The 20,404-nt window shown below is 53.4% G+C and overlaps 1 protein-coding gene across 1 annotated transcript in view; it reads right to left on the reverse strand.

The window, feature by feature from the left end:
* Positions 1 to 20,404, reverse strand: part of LOC123767148 (angiopoietin-2) — a 182,351-nt gene that overhangs the window by 16,738 nt on the left and 145,209 nt on the right. The window contains exon 2 of the mRNA XM_045756684.2: positions 14,082 to 14,238. Coding sequence (XP_045612640.1) covers positions 14,082 to 14,238 — 157 coding nt within the window. The remainder of the gene's footprint in view (positions 1 to 14,081; positions 14,239 to 20,404) is intronic.

Below are 20,404 nucleotides of genomic sequence, written 5' to 3' on the forward strand. Positions count from 1 at the left end.
GTGGCGAAATTCGCGCGATTTTTGCCCGCCAGCTGCAAAAATCGCATGGTTTCTGGCCGTTAGCGTCGAAAATAGCGCGGTTTTCGGCCGTTAGCGGCAAAAATCGCCCGATTTTTGGCCGCTAGCGGCGAAAATCGCACGGTTTTTGGCCGCTAGCGGCGAAAATCGCGCTATTTTTGGCCGGTAGCGGCGAAAATCGCGATTTTTGCTCGCCAGCTGCGAAAATCGCATGGTTTTTGGCCGCTAGCGGCGAAAATCGCGCTATTATTGGCCGGTAGCGGCGAAAATCGCGATTTTTGCTCGCCAGCTGCGAAAATCGCACGGTTTTTGGCCGCTAGCGGCGACAATCACGCGGTTTTTGGCCGGTAGCGGCGAAAATCACGCGATTTTTGCCCGCCAGCTGCAAAAATCGCACGGTTTTTGGCCGCTAGCGGCGAAAATCGCGAGGTTTTTGGCAGGTAGCGGCGAAATTCGCGCGATTTTTGCCCGCCAGCTGCAAAAATCGCATAGTTTCTGGCCTCTAGCGGCGAAAATCGCGCGATTTTTGTCCGCTAGCGGCAAAATTCGCACGGTTTTTCGCCGCTAGTGGCGAAAATCGCGATTTTTGCCCGCCAGCTGCGAAAATCGCAAAGTTTAAGCCGCTAGCGGCGAAAATCGCACGGTTTTTGGCCGCTAGCGGCGAAAATCGCCCCATTTTTGGCCGCTAGCGGCGAAAATAGCCCTATTTTTCGCCGCTAGCGGCCAAAATCGTGCGATTTTTGGCCGGTAGCGGCGAAATTCGCGCGATTTTTGCCCGCCAGCTGCAAAAATCGCATAGTTTCTGGCCGCTAGCGGCGAAAATCGCGCGATTTTTGGCCGCTAGCGGCGAAATTCGCACGATTTTTGGCCGCTAGAGGCGAAATTTCACGACTTTTGGCCGCTAGCGGCGAAATTTGCATGATTTTTGGCCGCTAGCGGCGAAAATCGCCCCATTTTTGGCCGCTAGCGGCGAAAATAGACTCTTTTTTTGGCCGCTAGCGGCGAAAATCGGTCGATTTTTAGCAGGTAGCGGCGAAATTCGCGCGATTTTTGCCCGCCAGTTTAAAAAATCGCATAGTTTCTGGCCTCTAGATTCGAAAATAGAGCCGTTTTCGGCCGTTAGCGGCAAAAATCGCCCGATTTTTGGCCGCTAGCGGCGAAAATCGCCCGATTTTTGGCCGCTAGCGGCGAAAATCGCACGGTTTTTGGCCGCTAGCGGCGAAAATCGCGATATTTTTGGCTGGTAGCGGCGAAAATCGCGATTTTTGCTCGCCAGCTGCGAAAATCGCATGGTTTTTGGCCGCTAGCGGCGAAAATCGCGCGGTTTTTGGCCGGTAGCGGCGAAAATCGCGCTATTTTTGCCCGCCAGCTGCGAAAATCGCATGGTTTTTGGCCGTTACCGGCGAAAATCGCGCGGTTTTTGGCCGGTAGCGGCGAAAATCGCGCTATTTTTGCCCGCCAGCTGCAAAAATCGCATAGTTTCTGGCCGCTATCGGCGAAAATCGCAAGATTTTTGGCCGCAAGCGGCGAAATTTGCACGATTTTTGGCCGCTAGCGGCTTTAATCGCGCGATTTTTGGCCGCTAGCGGCTTTAATCGCGCGATTTTTGGCCGGTAGCGGCTTAAATCGCGCGATTTTTGTCCGCCAGCTGTGAAAATCGCACGGTTTTTGGCCGCTAGCGGCGACAATCACGCGGTTTTTGGCCGGTAGCGGCGAAAATCACGCGATTTTTGCCCGCCAGCTGCGAAAATCGCATGGTTTTTGGCCGCTAGCGGCGAAAATCGCAAGGTTTTTGGCAGGTAGCAGCGAAATTCGCGCGATTTTTGCCCGCCAGCTGCATAAATCGCATAGTTTCTGGCCGCTAGCGGCGAAAATCGCGCGATTTTTGGCCGCTAGCGGCGAAATTCGCACGGTTTTTGGCCGCTAGCGGCGAAAATCGCGATTTTTGCCCGCCAGCTGCGAAAATCGCATAGTTTTTAGCCGCTAGCGGCGAAAATCGCGCGGTTTTTGGCCGCTAGCGGCGAAAATCACCCCATTTTTTGGCCGCTAGCGGCGAAAATAGCCCTTTTTTTGGCCGCTATCGGCGAAAATCGGTCAATTTTTGGCCGGTAGTGGCGAAATTCGCACGATTTTTGGCCGCTAGCGGCGAAATTTGCACGATTTTTCGCCGCTAGCGGCCAAAATCGTGCGATTTTTGGCCGGTAGCGGCGAAAATCGCGATTTTTGCCCGCCAGCTGCAAAAATCGCATAGTTTCTGGCCGCTAGCGGCGAAAATCGTGCGATTTTTGGCCGCTAGCGGCGAAATTCGCACGATTTTTGGCCGCTAGCGGCGAAATTTGCATGACTTTTGGCCGCTAGCGGCGAAATTTGCATGATTTTTGGCCGCTAGCGGCGAAAATCGCCCCATTTTTGTCCGCTAGCTGCGAAAATAGCCCCTTTTTTTGGCCGCTATCGGCGAAAATCGGTCGATTTTTAGCAGGTAGCGGCGAAATTCGCGCGATTTTTGCCCGCCAGCTGCAAAAATCGCATGGTTACTGGCCGTTAGCGTCGAAAATAGCGCGGTTTTCGGCCGTTAGCGGCAAAAATCGCCCGATTTTTGGCCGCTAGCGGCGAAAATCGCACGGTTTTTGGCCGCTAGCGGCGAAAATCGCGCTATTTTTGGCCGGTAGCGGCGAAAATCGCGATTTTTGCTCGCCAGCTGCGAAAATCGCATGGTTTTTGGCCGCTAGCGGCGAAAATCGCGCTATTTTTGGCCGGTAGCGGCGAAAATCGCGATTTTTGCTCGCCAGCTGCGAAAATCGCACGGTTTTTGGCCGCTAGCGGCGACAATCACGCGGTTTTTGGCCGGTAGCGGCGAAAATCACGCGATTTTTGCCCGCCAGCTGCAAAAATCGCACGGTTTTTGGCCGCTAGCGGCGAAAATCGCGAGGTTTTTGGCAGGTAGCGGCGAAATTCGCGCGATTTTTGCCCGCCAGCTGCATAAATCGCATAGTTTCTGGCCTCTAGCGGCGAAAATCGCGCGATTTTTGGCCGCTAGCGGCAAAATTCGCACGGTTTTTCGCCGCTAGTGGCGAAAATCGCGATTTTTGCCCGCCAGCTGCGAAAATCGCAAAGTTTAAGCCGCTAGCGGCGAAAATCGCACGGTTTTTGGCCGCTAGCGGCGAAAATCGCCCCATTTTTGGCCGCTAGCGGCGAAAATAGCCCTTTTTTTGGCCGCTATCGGCGAAAATCGGTCGATTTTTGGCCGGTAGCGGCGAAATTCGCACGATTTTTGGCCGCTAGCGGCGAAATTTGCACGATTTTTCGCCGCTAGCGGCCATAATCGTGCGATTTTTGGCCGGTAGCGGCGAAATTCGCGCGATTTTTGCCCGCCAGCTGCAAAAATCGCATAGTTTCTGGCCGCTAGCGGCGAAAATCGCGCGATTTTTGGCCGCTAGCGGCGAAATTCGCACGATTTTTGGCCGCTAGAGGCGAAATTTCACGACTTTTGGCCGCTAGCGGCGAAATTTGCATGATTTTTGGCCGCTAGCGGCGAAAATCGCCCCATTTTTGGCCGCTAGCGGCGAAAATAGACCCTTTTTTTGGCCGCTAGCGGCGAAAATCGGTCGATTTTTAGCAGGTAGCGGCGAAATTCGCGCGATTTTTGCCCGCCAGTTTAAAAAATCGCATAGTTTCTGGCCTCTAGATTCGAAAATAGAGCGGTTTTCGGCCGTTAGCGGCAAAAATCGCCCGATTTTTGGCCGCTAGCGGCGAAAATCGCCCGATTTTTGGCCGCTAGCGGCGAAAATCGCACGGTTTTTGGCCGCTAGCGGCGAAAATCGCGCTATTTTTGGCTGGTAGCGGCGAAAATCGCGATTTTTGCTCGCCAGCTGCGAAAATCGCATGGTTTTTGGCCGCTAGCGGCGAAAATCGCGCGGTTTTTGGCCGGTAGCGGCGAAAATCGCGCTATTTTTGCCCGCCAGCTGCGAAAATCGCATGGTTTTTGGCCGTTACCGGCGAAAATCGCGCGGTTTTTGGCCGGTAGCGGCGAAAATCGCGCTATTTTTGCCCGCCAGCTGCAAAAATCGCATAGTTTCTGGCCGCTATCGGCGAAAATCGCAAGATTTTTGGCCGCAAGCGGCGAAATTTGCACGATTTTTGGCCGCTAGCGGCTTTAATCGCGCGATTTTTGGCCGGTAGCGGCTTAAATCGCGCGATTTTTGTCCGCCAGCTGTGAAAATCGCACGGTTTTTGGCCGCTAGCGGCGACAATCACGCGGTTTTTGGCCGGTAGCGGCGAAAATCACGCGATTTTTGCCCGCCAGCTGCGAAAATCGCATGGTTTTTGGCCGCTAGCGGCGAAAATCGCGAGGTTTTTGGCAGGTAGCAGCGAAATTCGCGCGATTTTTGCCCGCCAGCTGCATAAATCGCATAGTTTCTGGCCGCTAGCGGCGAAAATCGCGCGATTTTTGGCCGCTAGCGGCGAAATTCGCACGGTTTTTGGCCGCTAGCGGCGAAAATCGCGATTTTTGCCCGCCAGCTGTGAAAATCGCATAGTTTTTAGCCGCTAGCGGCGAAAATCGCGCGGTTTTTGGCCGCTAGCGGCGAAAATCACCCCATTTTTTGGCCGCTAGCGGCGAAAATAGCCCTTTTTTTGGCCGCTATCGGCGAAAATCGGTCAATTTTTGGCCGGTAGTGGCGAAATTCGCACGATTTTTGGCCGCTAGCGGCGAAATTTGCACGATTTTTCGCCGCTAGCGGCCAAAATCGTGCGATTTTTGGCCGGTAGCGGCGAAAATCGCGATTTTTGCCCGCCAGCTGCAAAAATCGCATAGTTTCTGGCCGCTAGCGGCGAAAATCGTGCGATTTTTGGCCGCTAGCGGCGAAATTCGCACGATTTTTGGCCGCTAGCGGCGAAATTTGCATGACTTTTGGCCGCTAGCGGCGAAATTTGCATGATTTTTGGCCGCTAGCGGCGAAAATCGCCCAATTTTTGGCCGCTAGCGGCGAAAATAGCCCCTTTTTTTGGCCGCTAGCGGCGAAAATCGGTCGATTTTTAGCAGGTAGCGGCGAAATTCGCGCGATTTTTGCCCGCCAGCTGCAAAAATCGCATGGTTACTGGCCGTTAGCGTCGAAAATAGCGCGGTTTTCGGCCGTTAGCGGCAAAAATCGCCCGATTTTTGGCCGCTAGCGGCGAAAATCGCACGGTTTTTGGCCGCTAGCGGCGAAAATCGCGCTATTTTTGGCCGGTAGCGGCGAAAATCGCGATTTTTGCTCGCCAGCTGCGAAAATCGCATGGTTTTTGGCCGCTAGCGGCGAAAATCGCGCTATTTTTGGCCGGTAGCGGCGAAAATCGCGATTTTTGCTCGCCAGCTGCGAAAATCGCATGGTTTTTGGCCGGTAGCGGCGAAAATCGCGGTATTTTTGCCCGCCAGCTGCGAAAATCGCATGGTTTTTGGCCGTTAGCGGCGAAAATCGCGCGGTTTTTGGCCGGTAGCGGCGAAAATCGCGCTATTTTTGCCCGCCAGCTGCAAAAATCGCATAGTTTCTGGCCGCTATCGGCGAAAATCGCAAGATTTTTGGCCGCAAGCGGCGAAATTTGCACGATTTTTGGCCGCTAGCGGCTTAAATCGCGCAATTTTTGGCCGGTAGCGGCTTAAATCGCGCGATTTTTGCCCGCCAGCTGTGAAAACCGCACGGTTTTTGACCGCTAGCGGCGACAATGACGCGGTTTTTGGCCGGTAGCGGCGAAAATCACGCGATTTTTGCCCGCCAGCTGCGAAAATCGCATGGTTTTTGGCCGCTAGCGGCGAAAATCGCGAGGTTTTTGGCAGGTAGCAGCGAAATTCGCGCGATTTTTGCCCGCCAGCTGCAAAAATCGCATAGTTTCTGGCCGCTAGCGGCGAAAATCGCGCGATTTTTGGCCGCTAGCGGCGAAATTCGCACGGTTTTTGGCCGCTAGCGGCGAAAATCGCGATTTTTGCCCGCCAGCTGCGAAAATCGCATAGTTTTTAGCCGCTAGCGGCGAAAATCGCGCGGTTTTTGGCTGCTAGCGGCGAAAATCACCCCATTTTTTGGCCGCTAGCGGCGAAAATAGCCCTTTTTTTGGCCGCTATCGGCGAAAATCGGTCAATTTTTGGCCGGTAGTGGCGAAATTCGCACGATTTTTGGCCGCTAGCGGCGAAATTTGCACGATTTTTCGCCGCTAGCGGCCAAAATCGTGCGATTTTTGGCCGGTAGCGGCGAAAATCGCGATTTTTGCCCGCCAGCTGCAAAAATCGCATAGTTTCTGGCCGCTAGCGGCGAAAATCGTGCGATTTTTGGCCGCTAGCGGCGAAATTCGCACGATTTTTGGCCGCTAGCGGCGAAATTTGCATGACTTTTGGCCGCTAGCGGCGAAATTTGCATGATTTTTGGCCGCTAGCGGCGAAAATCGCCCAATTTTTGGCCGCTAGCGGCGAAAATAGCCCCTTTTTTTGGCCGCTAGCGGCGAAAATCGGTCGATTTTTAGCAGGTAGCGGCGAAATTCGCGCGATTTTTGCCCGCCAGCTGCAAAAATCGCATGGTTACTGGCCGTTAGCGTCGAAAATAGCGCGGTTTTCGGCCGTTAGCGGCAAAAATCGCCCGATTTTTGGCCGCTAGCGGCGAAAATCGCACGGTTTTTGGCCGCTAGCGGCGAAAATCGCGCTATTTTTGGCCGGTAGCGGCGAAAATCGCGATTTTTGCTCGCCAGCTGCGAAAATCGCATGGTTTTTGGCCGCTAGCGGCGAAAATCGCGCTATTTTTGGCCGGTAGCGGCGAAAATCGCGATTTTTGCTCGCCAGCTGCGAAAATCGCATGGTTTTTGGCCGGTAGCGGCGAAAATCGCGGTATTTTTGCCCGCCAGCTGCGAAAATCGCATGGTTTTTGGCCGTTAGCGGCGAAAATCGCGCGGTTTTTGGCCGGTAGCGGCGAAAATCGCGCTATTTTTGCCCGCCAGCTGCAAAAATCGCATAGTTTCTGGCCGCTATCGGCGAAAATCGCAAGATTTTTGGCCGCAAGCGGCGAAATTTGCACGATTTTTGGCCGCTAGCGGCTTAAATCGCGCAATTTTTGGCCGGTAGCGGCTTAAATCGCGCGATTTTTGCCCGCCAGCTGTGAAAACCGCACGGTTTTTGACCGCTAGCGGCGACAATGACGCGGTTTTTGGCCGGTAGCGGCGAAAATCACGCGATTTTTGCCCGCCAGCTGCGAAAATCGCATGGTTTTTGGCCGCTAGCGGCGAAAATCGCGAGGTTTTTGGCAGGTAGCGGCGAAATTCGCGCGATTTTTGCCCGCCAGCTGCAAAAATCGCATAGTTTCTGGCCGCTAGCGGCGAAAATCGCGCGATTTTTGGCCGCTAGCGGCGAAATTCGCACGGTTTTTGGCCGCTAGCGGCGAAAATCGCGATTTTTGCCCGCCAGCTGCGAAAATCGCATAGTTTTTAGCCGCTAGCGGCGAAAATCGCGCGGTTTTTGGCCGCTAGCGGCGAAAATCGCCCCATTTTTGGCCGCTAGCGGCGAAAATAGCCCTTTTTTTGGCCGCTATCGGCGAAAATCGGTCGATTTTTGGCCGGTAGCGGCGAAAATCGCACGGTTTTTGGCCGCTAGCGGCAAAAATCGCACGGTTTTTGGCCGGTAGCGGCGAAAATCGCGCTATTTTTGTCCGCCAGCTGCAAAAATCGCATAGTTTCTGGCCGCTAGCGGCGAAATTCGCACGATTTTTGGCCGCTCGTGGCTTAAATCGCGCGGTTTTTGGCCGGTAGCGGCTTAAATCGCGCCATTTTTCCCCGCTAGCTGTGAAAATCGCACTGTTTTTGGCCGCTAGCGGCGAAAATCACGCGGTTTTTGGCCGGTAACGGCGAAAATCACGCGATTTTTGCCCGCCAGCTGCGTAAATCGCATAGTTTTTGGCCGCTAGCGGCGAAAATCGCGCGGTTTTTGGCAGGTAGCGGCGAAATTCGCGCGATTTTTCTCCGCTAGCTGCAAAAATCGCATGGTTTCTGGCCGCTAGCGGCGAAAATAGCGCGGTTTTCGCCGTTGTGGCCTCTAGCGGCGAAAATCGCACGGTTTTTGGGCGCTAGCGGCGAAAATCGCACGGTTTTCGGGCGCTAGCGGCGAAAATCGCGCTATTTTTGACCGGTAGCGGCAAAAAATTGCGATTTTTGCCCGCCAGCTGCGAAAATCGCATGGTTTTTGGCCGCTAGCGGCAAAAATCGCGCGGTTTTTGGCCGGTAGCGGCGAAAATCGCGCTATTTTTGCCCGCCAGAAATGCGATTTTTGCAGCTGGCGGGCAAAAATCGCGCGATTTTTGCCGCTAATGGCCAAAAACCGCGCTATTTTCGACGCTAGCGGCCAAAAACCATGCGATTTTCTCAGCAGTTGAGCAAAAATCGCGTGATTTTCGCCGCTACCGGCCAAAAACCGCGCAATTTTCGCCGCTAGCGGCAAAAAACCGCGCAATCTTCGCCGCTATCGGCCAAAAATCGTGCGAATTTCGCCGATAGCGGCCAAAAATCGTGCGAATTTCGCCACTAGCGGCCAAAAATCGCGCGATTTTCGCCGCTAGCGGCCAGAAACAATGCGATTTTTGCAGCTGGCGGGCAAAAATCGCGCGATTTTCGCCGCTAGCGGCCAAAAACCGAGTGATTTTCGCCGCTAGCGGCCAAAAATCGCGCGATTTTCGCAGCTGGCGGGCAAAAATAGCGCGATTTTCGCCGCTACCGGCCAGAAATCGGGCGATTTTCGCAGGCAGCGGCCAGAAATCGGGCGATTTTCGCAGGCAGCGGCCAGAAATCGGGCGATTTTCGCAGGCAGCGGCCAGAAATCGGGCGATTTTCGCAGGCAGCGGCCAGAAATCGGGCGATTTTCGCAGGCAGCGGCCAGAAATCGGGCGATTTTCGCAGGCAGCGGCCAGAAATCGGGCGATTTTCGCAGGCAGCGGCCAGAAATCGGGCGATTTTCGCAGGCAGCGGCCAGAAATCGGGCGATTTTCGCAGGCAGCGGCCAGAAATCGGGCGATTTTCGCAGGCAGCGGCCAGAAATCGGGCGATTTTCGCAGGCAGCGGCCAGAAATCGGGCGATTTTCGCAGGCAGCGGCCAGAAATCGGGCGATTTTCGCAGGCAGCGGCCAGAAATCGGGCGATTTTCGCAGGCAGCGGCCAGAAATCGGGCGATTTTCGCAGGCAGCGGCCAGAAATCGGGCGATTTTCGCAGGCAGCGGCCAGAAATCGGGCGATTTTCGCAGGCAGCGGCCAGAAATCGGGCGATTTTCGCAGGCAGCGGCCAGAAATCGGGCGATTTTCGCAGGCAGCGGCCAGAAATCGGGCGATTTTCGCAGGCAGCGGCCAGAAATCGGGCGATTTTCGCAGGCAGCGGCCAGAAATCGGGCGATTTTCGCAGGCAGCGGCCAGAAATCGGGCGATTTTCGCAGGCAGCGGCCAGAAATCGGGCGATTTTCGCAGGCAGCGGCCAGAAATCGGGCGATTTTCGCAGGCAGCGGCCAGAAATCGGGCGATTTTCGCAGGCAGCGGCCAGAAATCGGGCGATTTTCGCAGGCAGCGGCCAGAAATCGGGCGATTTTCGCAGGCAGCGACCAGAAATCGGGCGATTTTCGCAGGCAGCGGCCAGAAATCGGGCGATTTTCGCAGGTAGCGGCCAGAAATCGGGCGATTTTCGCCTCTAGCGGCCAAAAATCGCGCGATTTTCGCCACTAGCGGCCAAAAATCGCGCGATTTTCGCCACTAGCGGCCAAAAATCGCGCGATTTTCACAGGTAGCGGCCAAAAATCGCGCGATTTTCGCAGGTAGCGGCCAGAAATCGGGCGATTTTCGCCGCTAACGGTGAAAAATCGGGCGATTTTCGCCGCTAGCGGCCAAAAACCGCGCGATTTTCGCCGCTAGCGGGGAAAATTCGCACGATTTTCGTTGCTAGCGGGCAAAAATCGGGCAATTTTCAGCGCTAGCGGCCAAAAACCGGGCGATTTTCGCCGCTAGCGGCCAAAAATCGCGCGACTTTCGGCGGTAGCGGTCAAAAATAGGGCGAATTTTGCCGTTAGAGGGCAAAATCCGCGCGACTTTCGCCGCTAGCGGGGAAAAGTCGCGCGATTTTCGGCGCGAGCGGGCAAAAATCGGGCGATTTTCGCCGCTAGCGGCCAAAAATCGGGCGAATTTTGCCGCTAGCGGGAAAAACTTGCGCGACTTTCGCAGCTAGCGGCCAAAACCCGCGCGATTTTCGCCGCTAGCAGGCAAAAATCAGGCGATTTTCGCAAGAAGCGGCCAGAAATCGGGCGATTTTCGCCGCTAGCGGTGAAAATTCGCGCGATTTTCGGCGCTAGCGGGGAAAAATCGGGTGATTTTCGCCGCTAGCGGCCAAAAACCGGGTGATTTTCGCCGCTAGCGGCCAAAAATCGCGCGATTTTCGGCGGTAGCGGCCAAAAATAGAGCGAATTTTGCCATTAGAGGGCAAAATTCGCCCGATTTTTGGCCGCCTCTGCTCATGTAGAGGGCCCCTGTGGAGTACCCCTGCGCACGTAGAGGGCCCCTGTGGAGTACCCCCTGCTCATGTAGAGGGCCCCTGTTGAGTATTCTCACCCCTGTTCCTGTAGAGGCCCCACAGTGAAGTATTCCCACCCCTGCGCATGTAGAGGGCCCCTGTTGAGTACCCTCTGCTCACGTAGAGGGCCCCTGTGGAGTACCCCCTGCTCATCTAGAGGGCCCCTGTCGAGTACCCCCTGCTCATCTAGAGGGCCCCTGTCGAGTACCCCCTGCTCATGTAGAGGGCCCCTGTGGAGTACCCTCTGCTCATCTAGAGGGGCCGCTGTGGAGTATTCCCATCCCTGCTCATGTAGAGGGCCTCTGTAGAGCACCCCTGCTCATGTAGAGGGCCCCTGTGGAGTACCCCCTGCTCACGTAGAGGGCCCCTGTGGAGTACCCCCTGCTCACGTAGAGGGCCCCTGTGGAGTACCCCCTGCTCATGTTAAGGGCCCCTGTGGAGTATTCCCACTCCAGCTCATGTAAAGGGTCCCTGTTGAGTACGCCCTGCTCACGTAGAGGGCCCCTGTGAAGTATTCCCTCCACTGCTTATGTAGAGGGCCCCTGTTGAGTAACCCCTGCTCACGTAGTGGTCCCCTGGTGAGAATCCCCTGCTCATGTAGAGGGCCCCTGTAGAGTATTCCCACCCTGCTCATGTAGAGGGTCCCTGTTGAGTACCCCCTGCTCTCGTAGAGGGCCCCTGTGGAGTATTCCCACCACTGCTTATGTAGAGGGCCCCTGTGGAGTACCCCCTGCTCATGTAGAGGGCCCCTGTGGAGTACCCCCTGCTCATGTGGAGGGTCCATGTGGAGTATTCCCACTCCTGCTCATGTAGAGGGTCCCTGTTGAGTACGCCCTGCTCATGTAGAGGGCCCCTGTGGAGTATTTCCACCCCTGCTCACGTAGAGGGCCCCTGTGGAGTACCCCCTGCTCATGTAGAGGGCCCCTGTGGAGTACCCCCTGCTCATGTAGAGGTCCCCTGTGGAGTATTTCCAGCCCTGCTCACGTGAAGGGCCCCTGTGGAGTACCCCCTGCTCATGTAGAGGGCCCCTGTGGAGTATTTCCACCCCTGCTCACGTAGAGGGCCCCTGTGGAGTACCCCCTGCTCATGTAGAGGGCCCCTGTGGAGTATTTCCAGCCCTGCTCACGTGAAGGGCCCCTGTGGAGTACCCCCTGCTCATGTAGAGGGCCCCTGTGGAGTATTTCCACCCCTGCTCATGTAGAGGGCCCCTGTTTAGTACCCCCTGCTCATGTGGAGGGCTCCTGTGAAGTATTCCTGCCCCTGCTCATATAGAGGGCCCCTTTTGAGTACCCCTGCGCACGTAGAGGGACCCTGTGGAGTACCCCATGCTCACGTAGAGGGCCCCTGTGGAGTATTCCCACCACTGCTTATGTAGAGGGCCCCTGTGGATTACCCCCTGCTCATGTAGAGGGCCCCTGTGGAGTACCCTCTGCTTATGTGGAGGGTCCCTGTGGAGTATTCCCACCCCTGCTCATGTAGAGGGTCCCTGTTGAGTACGCCCTGCTCACGTAGAGGGCCCCTGTGGAGTACCCCCTGCTCACGTAGAAGGCCCCTGTGGAGTACCCCTTGCTCATGTAGAGGGTCCCTGTATAGTACCCCATGCTCATGTGGAGGGCCCCTGTGAAGTATTCCTGCCCCTGCTCATGTAGAGGGCCCTTGTGGAGTATACCCTGCTCATGTAGAGGACCCCTGTGGAGTATTTCCATCCCTGCTCACGTAGAGGGCCCCCTGTGGAGTATTACCACCCCTGCTCATGTAGACGGCCCCTGTGGAATACCCCTGCTCATGTAGAGGGCGCCTGTTAAGTAACCCCTGCTCACGTTGCGGTCCCCTGGTGAGTATCCCCTGCTCATGTAGAGGGCCCCTGTGGAGTATTTCCACCCCTGCTCATGTAGAAGGCCCCCTGTGGAGTATTCCCACTCCTGCTCATGTAGAGGGCCCCTGTGGAGTACCCCCTGCTCATGTAGAGGGCCCCTGCGAATTACCTTCTGCTCATGTAGAGGGTCCCTGTGGGGTATTATTACCCTTGCTCCTGTAGAGGGCCCCCCTGTGGAGTATTCCCACCCCTGCTCATGTAGAGGGCTCCTGTTGAGTATCCTTGCTCATGTAGAGGGCCCCTGTGGAGTATTCCCACCCCTGTTCACGTAGAGGGGCCCCTGTGGAGTACCCCCTGCTCATGTAGAGGGCCCCTGTGGAGTACCCTCTGCTCGTCTAGAGGGGCCCCTGTGGAGTATTCCCACCCCGGCTCATGTAGAGGGCCTCTGTAGAGTACCCTCTGCTCACGTAGAGGGCCCCTGTGGAGTATTCCCATCCCTGCTCACGTAGCGAGCCCCTGTGGAGTATTTCCACCCCTGCTCACGTAGAGGGCCCCTGTGGAGTACCCCCTGCTCGTGTAGAGGGCCCCTGTTTAGTACCCCCTGCTCATGTGGAGGGCTCCTGTGAAGTATTCCTGCCCCTGCTCATGTAGAGGGCCCCTTTGGAGTATTCCCACCACTGCTTATGTGGAGGGCCCCTGTGGAGTACCCCCTGCTGATGTAGAGGGGCCCCTGTGGAGTACCCCCTGCTCATGTGGAGGGTCCCTGTGGAGTATTCCCACTCCTGCTCATGTAGAGGGCCCCTGTTGAGTACCCCCTGCTCACGTAGAGGGCCGCTGTGGAGTACCCCTTGCTCATGTAGAGGGTCCCTGTGGAGTACCTCCTGCTCATGTGGAGGGCCCCTGTGGAGTACCCCCTGCTCATGTAGAGGGCCCCTGTGAATTACCCTCTGCTCATGTAGAGGGTCGCAATCCCTGTGGGGTATTATCACCCCTGCTCCAGTAGAGGGCCCCCCATGTGGAGTATTCCCACCCCTGCTCATGTAGAGGGCTCCTGTTGAGTATCCCTGCTCATGTAGAGGGCCCCTGTGGAGTACCCCCTGCTCACGTAGCGGGCCCCTGTGGAGTACCACCTGCTCATCTAGAGGGCCCCTGTGGAGTATTCCCATCCGTGTTCATGTAGAGGGCCCTTGTGGAGTACCCTCTGCTCACGGAGAGGGCCCCTGTGGAGTATTCCCACCCCTGCTCACGTAGGGGGCCCCCTGTGGCGTACCCCTTGCTCATGTAGAGGGCCCCTGTGGAGTATTTCCACCCCTGCTCACGTAGAGGGGCCCCCTGTGGAGTACCCCCTGCTCATGTAGAGTGCCCCTGTTTAGTACCCCCTGCTCATGTAGAGGGCCCCTGTGGAATAATCGCATCCCTACTCCTGTGGAGGGCCCATGTCGAGTAGTCCCATCCCTGCTCATGTAGAGGGCCCCCGTGTGGAGTATTCCCACCCCTGCTCATGTAGAGGGCCCCCGTGTGGAGTATTCCCACCCCTGCTCATGTAGAGGGCCCCCGTGTGGAGTATTCCCACCCCTGCTCATGTAGAGGGCCCCCGTGTGGAGTATTCCCACCCCTGCTCATGTAGAGGGCCCCCGTGTGGAGTATTCCCACCCCTGCTCATGTAGAGGGCCCTATGCCCATGACTTATGCACTGACCTGCGTGGTGGTATTGAGGTTAATGTCGAGGCGGGACTCCACAGTGTCCAGCCGACGGACTAGACGCTCGAGGGCGCGGTCCATATTCTCCACTCTCCTCAGCTTGGTCTCCAGCGTGGTCAGTAGCACCTCGAACAGGTTGAAGATATATGGGTCTCTGTCGGAGGGAGAGAGAGAGAACGGTGTGTTAGTTTCGGAGATATCTAGAAGATATTTAGAGATATTTTGATGAGATATAAGAGAACAGGGAATGTAACTATTTCCCCATCACGGAAATGAGAGGATGGAGCTATGATTATTAGTAGTAATTTAGTGGAGATATACCACCCGTACACGAGGCGTCAAGAGGCAATAGAGGGGACAATGTCCTCCCCTAGAGAACATGAGTACGCCTGCTAAGACTTCTTACCTTTTTTATATATATATATATATATATATATATATATATATATATATATATATATATATATATATATATATATATATATATATATATATATATATATATATATATATATATATATATATATATTGCAGTGCAAAGGGCTTCTGTAAGCAGGTGGCAAGAATGAGAACTTGTCGTATTATATATAATTAAAGTTCAAGGGTGTAAACTTGTTGTAGAATGAGATAGACGTATGTACTCAGCTAGTTGTGCTTGCGGGGGTTAAGCTTTGGCTCATTGGTCCTGCCTCTCAACCGTCAATCAACTGGTGTACAGGTTCCTGAGCCTACTGGGCTCTATCATATCTACATTTGAAACTGTGTATGGAGTCAGCTTCCACCACATCACTGCCTAATGCATTCCATTTGTTAATTACTCTGAAACTGAAAAAAATCTTTCTAATGTCCCTGTGGCTCATTTGGATACTAAGTTTCCACCTGTGTTCCCTTGTTCGTGTTCCACCCGTGCTAAAGAGTTTGTCTTTGTCCACCCTGTTAATGGACAGGGTGGAAGTATAATTAGTATCTATGTGGTGTTATAATTGTGTGGAAGGATGGTTGGCCTGTGGTTAAGTGTGGTCGAGTGATTATGGTAATCAATGTAAAGTTTCGTACAATTGGTTAAGTGTAGCAGAATGATATTCTTATTATTATTTATATATAAAAGAGTTCTTACATTCTAACGTTTCGGGCAGGTCCTTAATCCTAATTTTACCCTGGAATACGACCCGCTAAATCGTTTAACAACCAGGTAGCTATTCACTGCTGGGTGAACAGAGGAGTACAGTTAAAATTTGGCGCATAGTCAATCCTCCCCGGTCAGGATACGAATCCAAGGCGAAGCGCAGGGCGAGTATGTTACCACTGCGCAACGGGGATGGCTAAGAACAGAGGTCACCAAGGTGGACATCTTGACGACGTCCGGATATCAGCAGATGTCAGGCTGGGCGCCAATAAGTTAAGGTGACCTATTTTCTCTCCATTAACTGTCTGTCTCCATTAACTGTCTTTTGTCTGTGTTATAAACACAGACAAAAGAAAATCGACCTGATTTACCGATTATTACAGCAGCTGATGTGGTGGAAACGATCATTTTGTATTTAACTCTCACGAAGGTCTGGTGTCAGCTGTGTCTTGTTGTGTCAGCTGTGTCTTGTTGTGTCAGCTGTACTTCGTTATGTCAGCTGTATCTCGGTTAGGCAGGTCACGGTCATCGTTTTGCTACTCAACAGTTCCTTCTGACGTTAATCCATACCCTGCATTAATCATTCAACCGTATGTCATTCACAATACGATCAATCACTCCTACAGTCATTCGTGTAATAGTTATTCACGCTACAGCCATTAGCCTGACTTTAGTACAAGTTGACAATATTATCCATTTTGAAGCCATCCCAAAGAGACTAACTTCACCCATTAGTCAACTTGATATCAGCAGAAACAATGGTGAATCAGCAGAGCCAGCAGATAAAGTGGTGAGCTGGTGGAGGGAGCAGAGACAGCAGTGAACAAGCAGAGTAAACAGAGGCAGCGAACTTGTAAATGCATCAGTTGCAGCAGAGAACTAATAGATGCAGCAGAACAACAGTGAACCAAAGACGTAGGATATCCAGCAGTGACAGCAAAGAAAGCCGAATTCCTACAGATGCAGTAATGATTCAGTTGTGGCCGACGATCCAGGAATGAATCAGTAGAGATATCAGAACCAACAGTAAATCACCAAAATCAGAGACGAGAAAGACAGTAGAGATAACAATATCTACAAGGGCAGCAGATGATGGATAAACAGCAGACAACATTTAGTCAACAAAAAGAGTAGAAGGGTGAGTCAGTCAGAGCTAGGACCAATACATCAAGGCGGGTCACAAGGAAATTATAGTTCGAGGAGTGAGTTACGTATGTTTAGTGGGGGAGGGGTACCTAGTTAAGGAAAGGTTGGTGGCTAGAGGTTGCGCCTGCATGGTTAGAAGAGGCGACTCCACACCTGACACTCGCCTCCACACAGGTGTGGAGCTACACCTGACTCTCACCCATCAAAAGTCCACCTCAAGAAAGGTTTATGAGGGAGCGAGTTGAGTCTAACCTCTACTAAATGAAAACAAAGGAGCATGAGTTATGTTTTCTAAGCTAAGGCACTCGCCTTAGCTTAGAAAACATAACTCATATTTCTCACAAGGAACAATGCAGGTGTACTCTGCACAGCCGCCAATCAACTCGTTATGGCGCAACAAATTATTTATTAACCAATTGTTCAAATCTTTCTTGAACGGCGCGATGTAACGCTCCTGTTGGTCCATGTAAGAGCGGTACACGCTCCTGTTGGTCCATGTAAGAGCGGTACACGCTCCTGTTGGTCCATGTAAGAGCGGTACACGCTCCTGTTTGTCCATGTAAGAGCGGTGCACGCTCCTGTTGGTCCATGTAAGAGCGGTACACGCTCCTGTTGGTCCATGTAAGAGCGGTACACGCTCCTGTTGGTTCATGTAAGAGCGGTACACGCTCCTGTTTGTCCATGTAAGAGCGGTACACGCTCCTGTTGGTCCATGTAAGAGCGGTACACGCTCCTGTTGGTTCATGTAAGAGCGGTACACGCTCCTGTTGGTCCATGTAAGAGCGGTACACGCTCCTGTTGGTCCATGTAAGAGCGGTACACGCTCCTGTTGGTCCATGTAAGAGCGGTACACGCTCTTACATGGTTTGTAAACAATCTAATGCCACTCCAGAATGAATGCATTAGTGTACTGCTGCCATGTGTCACTAGCGTGAAGCGAGTCGTCAACCATTCGCGTGTCCTCTTACGAAACCTGTACATCTTTTCCTTGATCATCGAGGCTCACTCTGTAATTATTAGACAATTTGTGAGCTTGGAAACTTCACAAGCCAAGGTTATTATTGTTATAAACAACCTCAGAGCGCTTCGGAGCTTATAAACTAGTTAATAAGTGTAAACTTAGCCGCCATAACTGAGGAGAGATTTGGAGGACTGATGCTTGATGAATCACATGGCCTGGGTGATTAGTGAGGAGTGAAGAGTGGGCTTGTTGACGGGCTCATCACTTACCATATAATTCGTTGTGTCTGGGACAGGCAGTCAGTGTATATGCATGTTAGGCATATACAGAAATATCCAGACCCCTCCCTCCCTAGCCCCTAAGGTCGCCACTAAGGTCGCCCCTAAGGCCGCCCCTAAGGTCGAACTGCAGACTCTTCCCAGGATGCAAACCCGAGAACCAGCCGACAAACTGCTAGGTACCTATTTACCGGCAGGTGAAGAGGGGGATATTTGGTGCCCCAACTATTTCTGTCCAGCCCCCCCCCCCTCTCCATCCCTCGGATTCGAACCCGGAATTTAATTGACAGTCGAGAACGAACCCGATTATGCTACCAGGACACTTTGTTTCTAAGAGGCAACACGGGCTGTTTGGAAGGGACTTGCCTGCTACTTGAATTCGTGCGACTTCATCCGAAGGAGCCAACAAGGGTCCTATAGGAAGCGACAAAGGTTACCTTACCTTGAGGTTACCTTGAGGTGCTTCCGGGGCTTAGCGTCCCCGCGGCCCGGTCGTCGACCAAGCCTCCTGGGACGTCGACCAGGCCTCCTGGGACGTCGACCAGGCCTCCTGCGTCGTCGACCAGGCCTCCTGGGTCGTCGACGAGGCCTCCTGGGTCGTCGACCAGGCCTCCTGGGTCGTCGACCAGGCCTCCTGGGTCGTCGACCAGGCCTCCTGGGTCGTCGACCAGGCCTCCTGGGTCGTCGACCAGGCCTCCTGGGTCGTCGACCAGGCCTCCTGGGTCGTCGACCAGGCCTCCTGGGTCGTCGACCAGGCCTCCTGGTCGAAGGTAACGAAGCAGCCGACAGGTGTCACACACACAGCCGCCGACAATTAGATAGTGCGAATGGGACCGATATTGGCGCCATTTACGAGAGCGCAGAGAATGGAAGGGAGAGGAAATGCCGCCATTCCTTCCACGAGAGGTCGAGCCTTTTTACCCACCGGCCCGACCACTCTCCCTCACACTCCACACCGCTCACCCCCTCAGTAACTTAGCAACCTGTTCACCACCGGTCGAGAACAGGCGTACGTCTCTCTAGTGGACAAGGCTCAGGCCGGAACCGGTTATTGGGCTGAGGAGAACATGGGGGGGGGGGGGGGAGAGACACGGTTGGGGGGGAGGGGTTATGTCACTAGGGTTATGATTGGCTGTAGACAGTCACTGTCAACGTTACTGTGGGGGGAGGGGGGTGTCCAAGGGTGGGGACGAAATCGTCTGACCCTCCACAAACGTCAGACCCTCCACAAACGTCAGACCCTCCACAAACAACGTCAGACCCTCCACAAACAACGTCAGACCCTCCACAAACAACGTCAGACCCTCCACAAACGTCAGACCCTCCACAAACAACGTCAGACCCTCCACAAACAACGTCAGACCCTCCACAAACAACGTCAGACCCTCCACAAACAACGTCAGACCCTCCACAAACAACGTCAGACCCTCCACAAACAACGTCAGACCCTCCACAAACGTCAGACCCTCCACAAACAACGTCAGACCATCCACAAACAACGTCAGACCATCCACAAACAACGTCAGACCATCCACAAACAACGTCAGACCCTCCACAAACAACGTCAGACCCTCCACAAACAACGTCAGACCCTCCACAAACAACCCCAGACCCTCCACAAACAACAGATTATCAAATATCACATCTTTTCTACACTCATACAACTAAACCATCACCAGAGAGCTATACTAACCAATAACAGCAAAATAATCAATAGACACATTGACAAAATAAAATTAGACATGGCCGAGTGCCTTCCTTGTGCCTGCAAGATCGAGATGACAGCTCTTGGACCCCACCTTTCAAACCGTCGCTTGAGGGGACCAGGAGAGCGTCCACGGGAGTACTGGTGATGGAAGCATGTATATCCCGCCTAACACACACCGAAACTACGACGTTGCTACAACGTTCGAACAAGTTTTAACACCTCCTAACCAGTTATAACAACCAATATAGCAAGTTGTAACAATGTTCTAATACGTCATAAACACGTTAAGCCAAGATGTAACAACTTTATTACAAGTTGTAACAAGCGGAAAATAAACAGTTTCGGTTTGTGTTTCCAGGGTAATGAGGTTGTCTGGACTGGACGAGAGGCTGGTGGACGTATTCGATGCCTCAGCGGTTATCTTCTTGAGGTTATCTTGAGATGATTTCGGGGTTTTAGTGTCCCCGCGGCCCGGTCCTCGACCAGGCCTCCACCCCCCAGGAAGCAGCCCGTGACAGCTGACTAACACCCAGGTACCTATTTTACTGCTAGGTAACAGGGGCATCAGGATGAAAGAAACTCTGCCCATCGTTTCTCGCCGGCGCCCGGGATCGAACCCGGGACCACAAGATCACGCATCCAGCGTTCTGTCCGCTCAGCCACCGGCTTTCTACGGCGGTGCTCAAAGAAGCAAACAACCGACTGGTCTGCGCCATTTACAGCGCCAGACAAAAAGTAGTCGGGGTACAAACATATTATCCAATATTTCAGTGTGACGCGATCTGTCGACTGAAAGGAGGATGGATGGTGCGGGGTATGGCGGGAGGGGGGGACTAGCCTCGCTGCTACACGATGTCCTAATAACACGTCGCATTTTGACGTATACGTTACCTAAGGCCAAAAACTGTCGTAGAAGAAAAGGCTCGCGAAATTGAACCCCGTTCTTGCACTTTCGTATAGTCAATATTGACTTATTAAATACGTCCATATGTGACATACTAAACATACTAGTTTACCTTGAAAAGCTTCATAGAAAACACCGACCTTACCTAACCATCTTAATATGTTAAGATAAGCATCTTATTTCTTCGTAATTACAAT

The sequence above is a fragment of the Procambarus clarkii genome, chromosome 53, assembly GCF_040958095.1.
Source record: "Procambarus clarkii isolate CNS0578487 chromosome 53, FALCON_Pclarkii_2.0, whole genome shotgun sequence".
Classification (NCBI taxonomy): domain Eukaryota; kingdom Metazoa; phylum Arthropoda; class Malacostraca; order Decapoda; family Cambaridae; genus Procambarus; species Procambarus clarkii.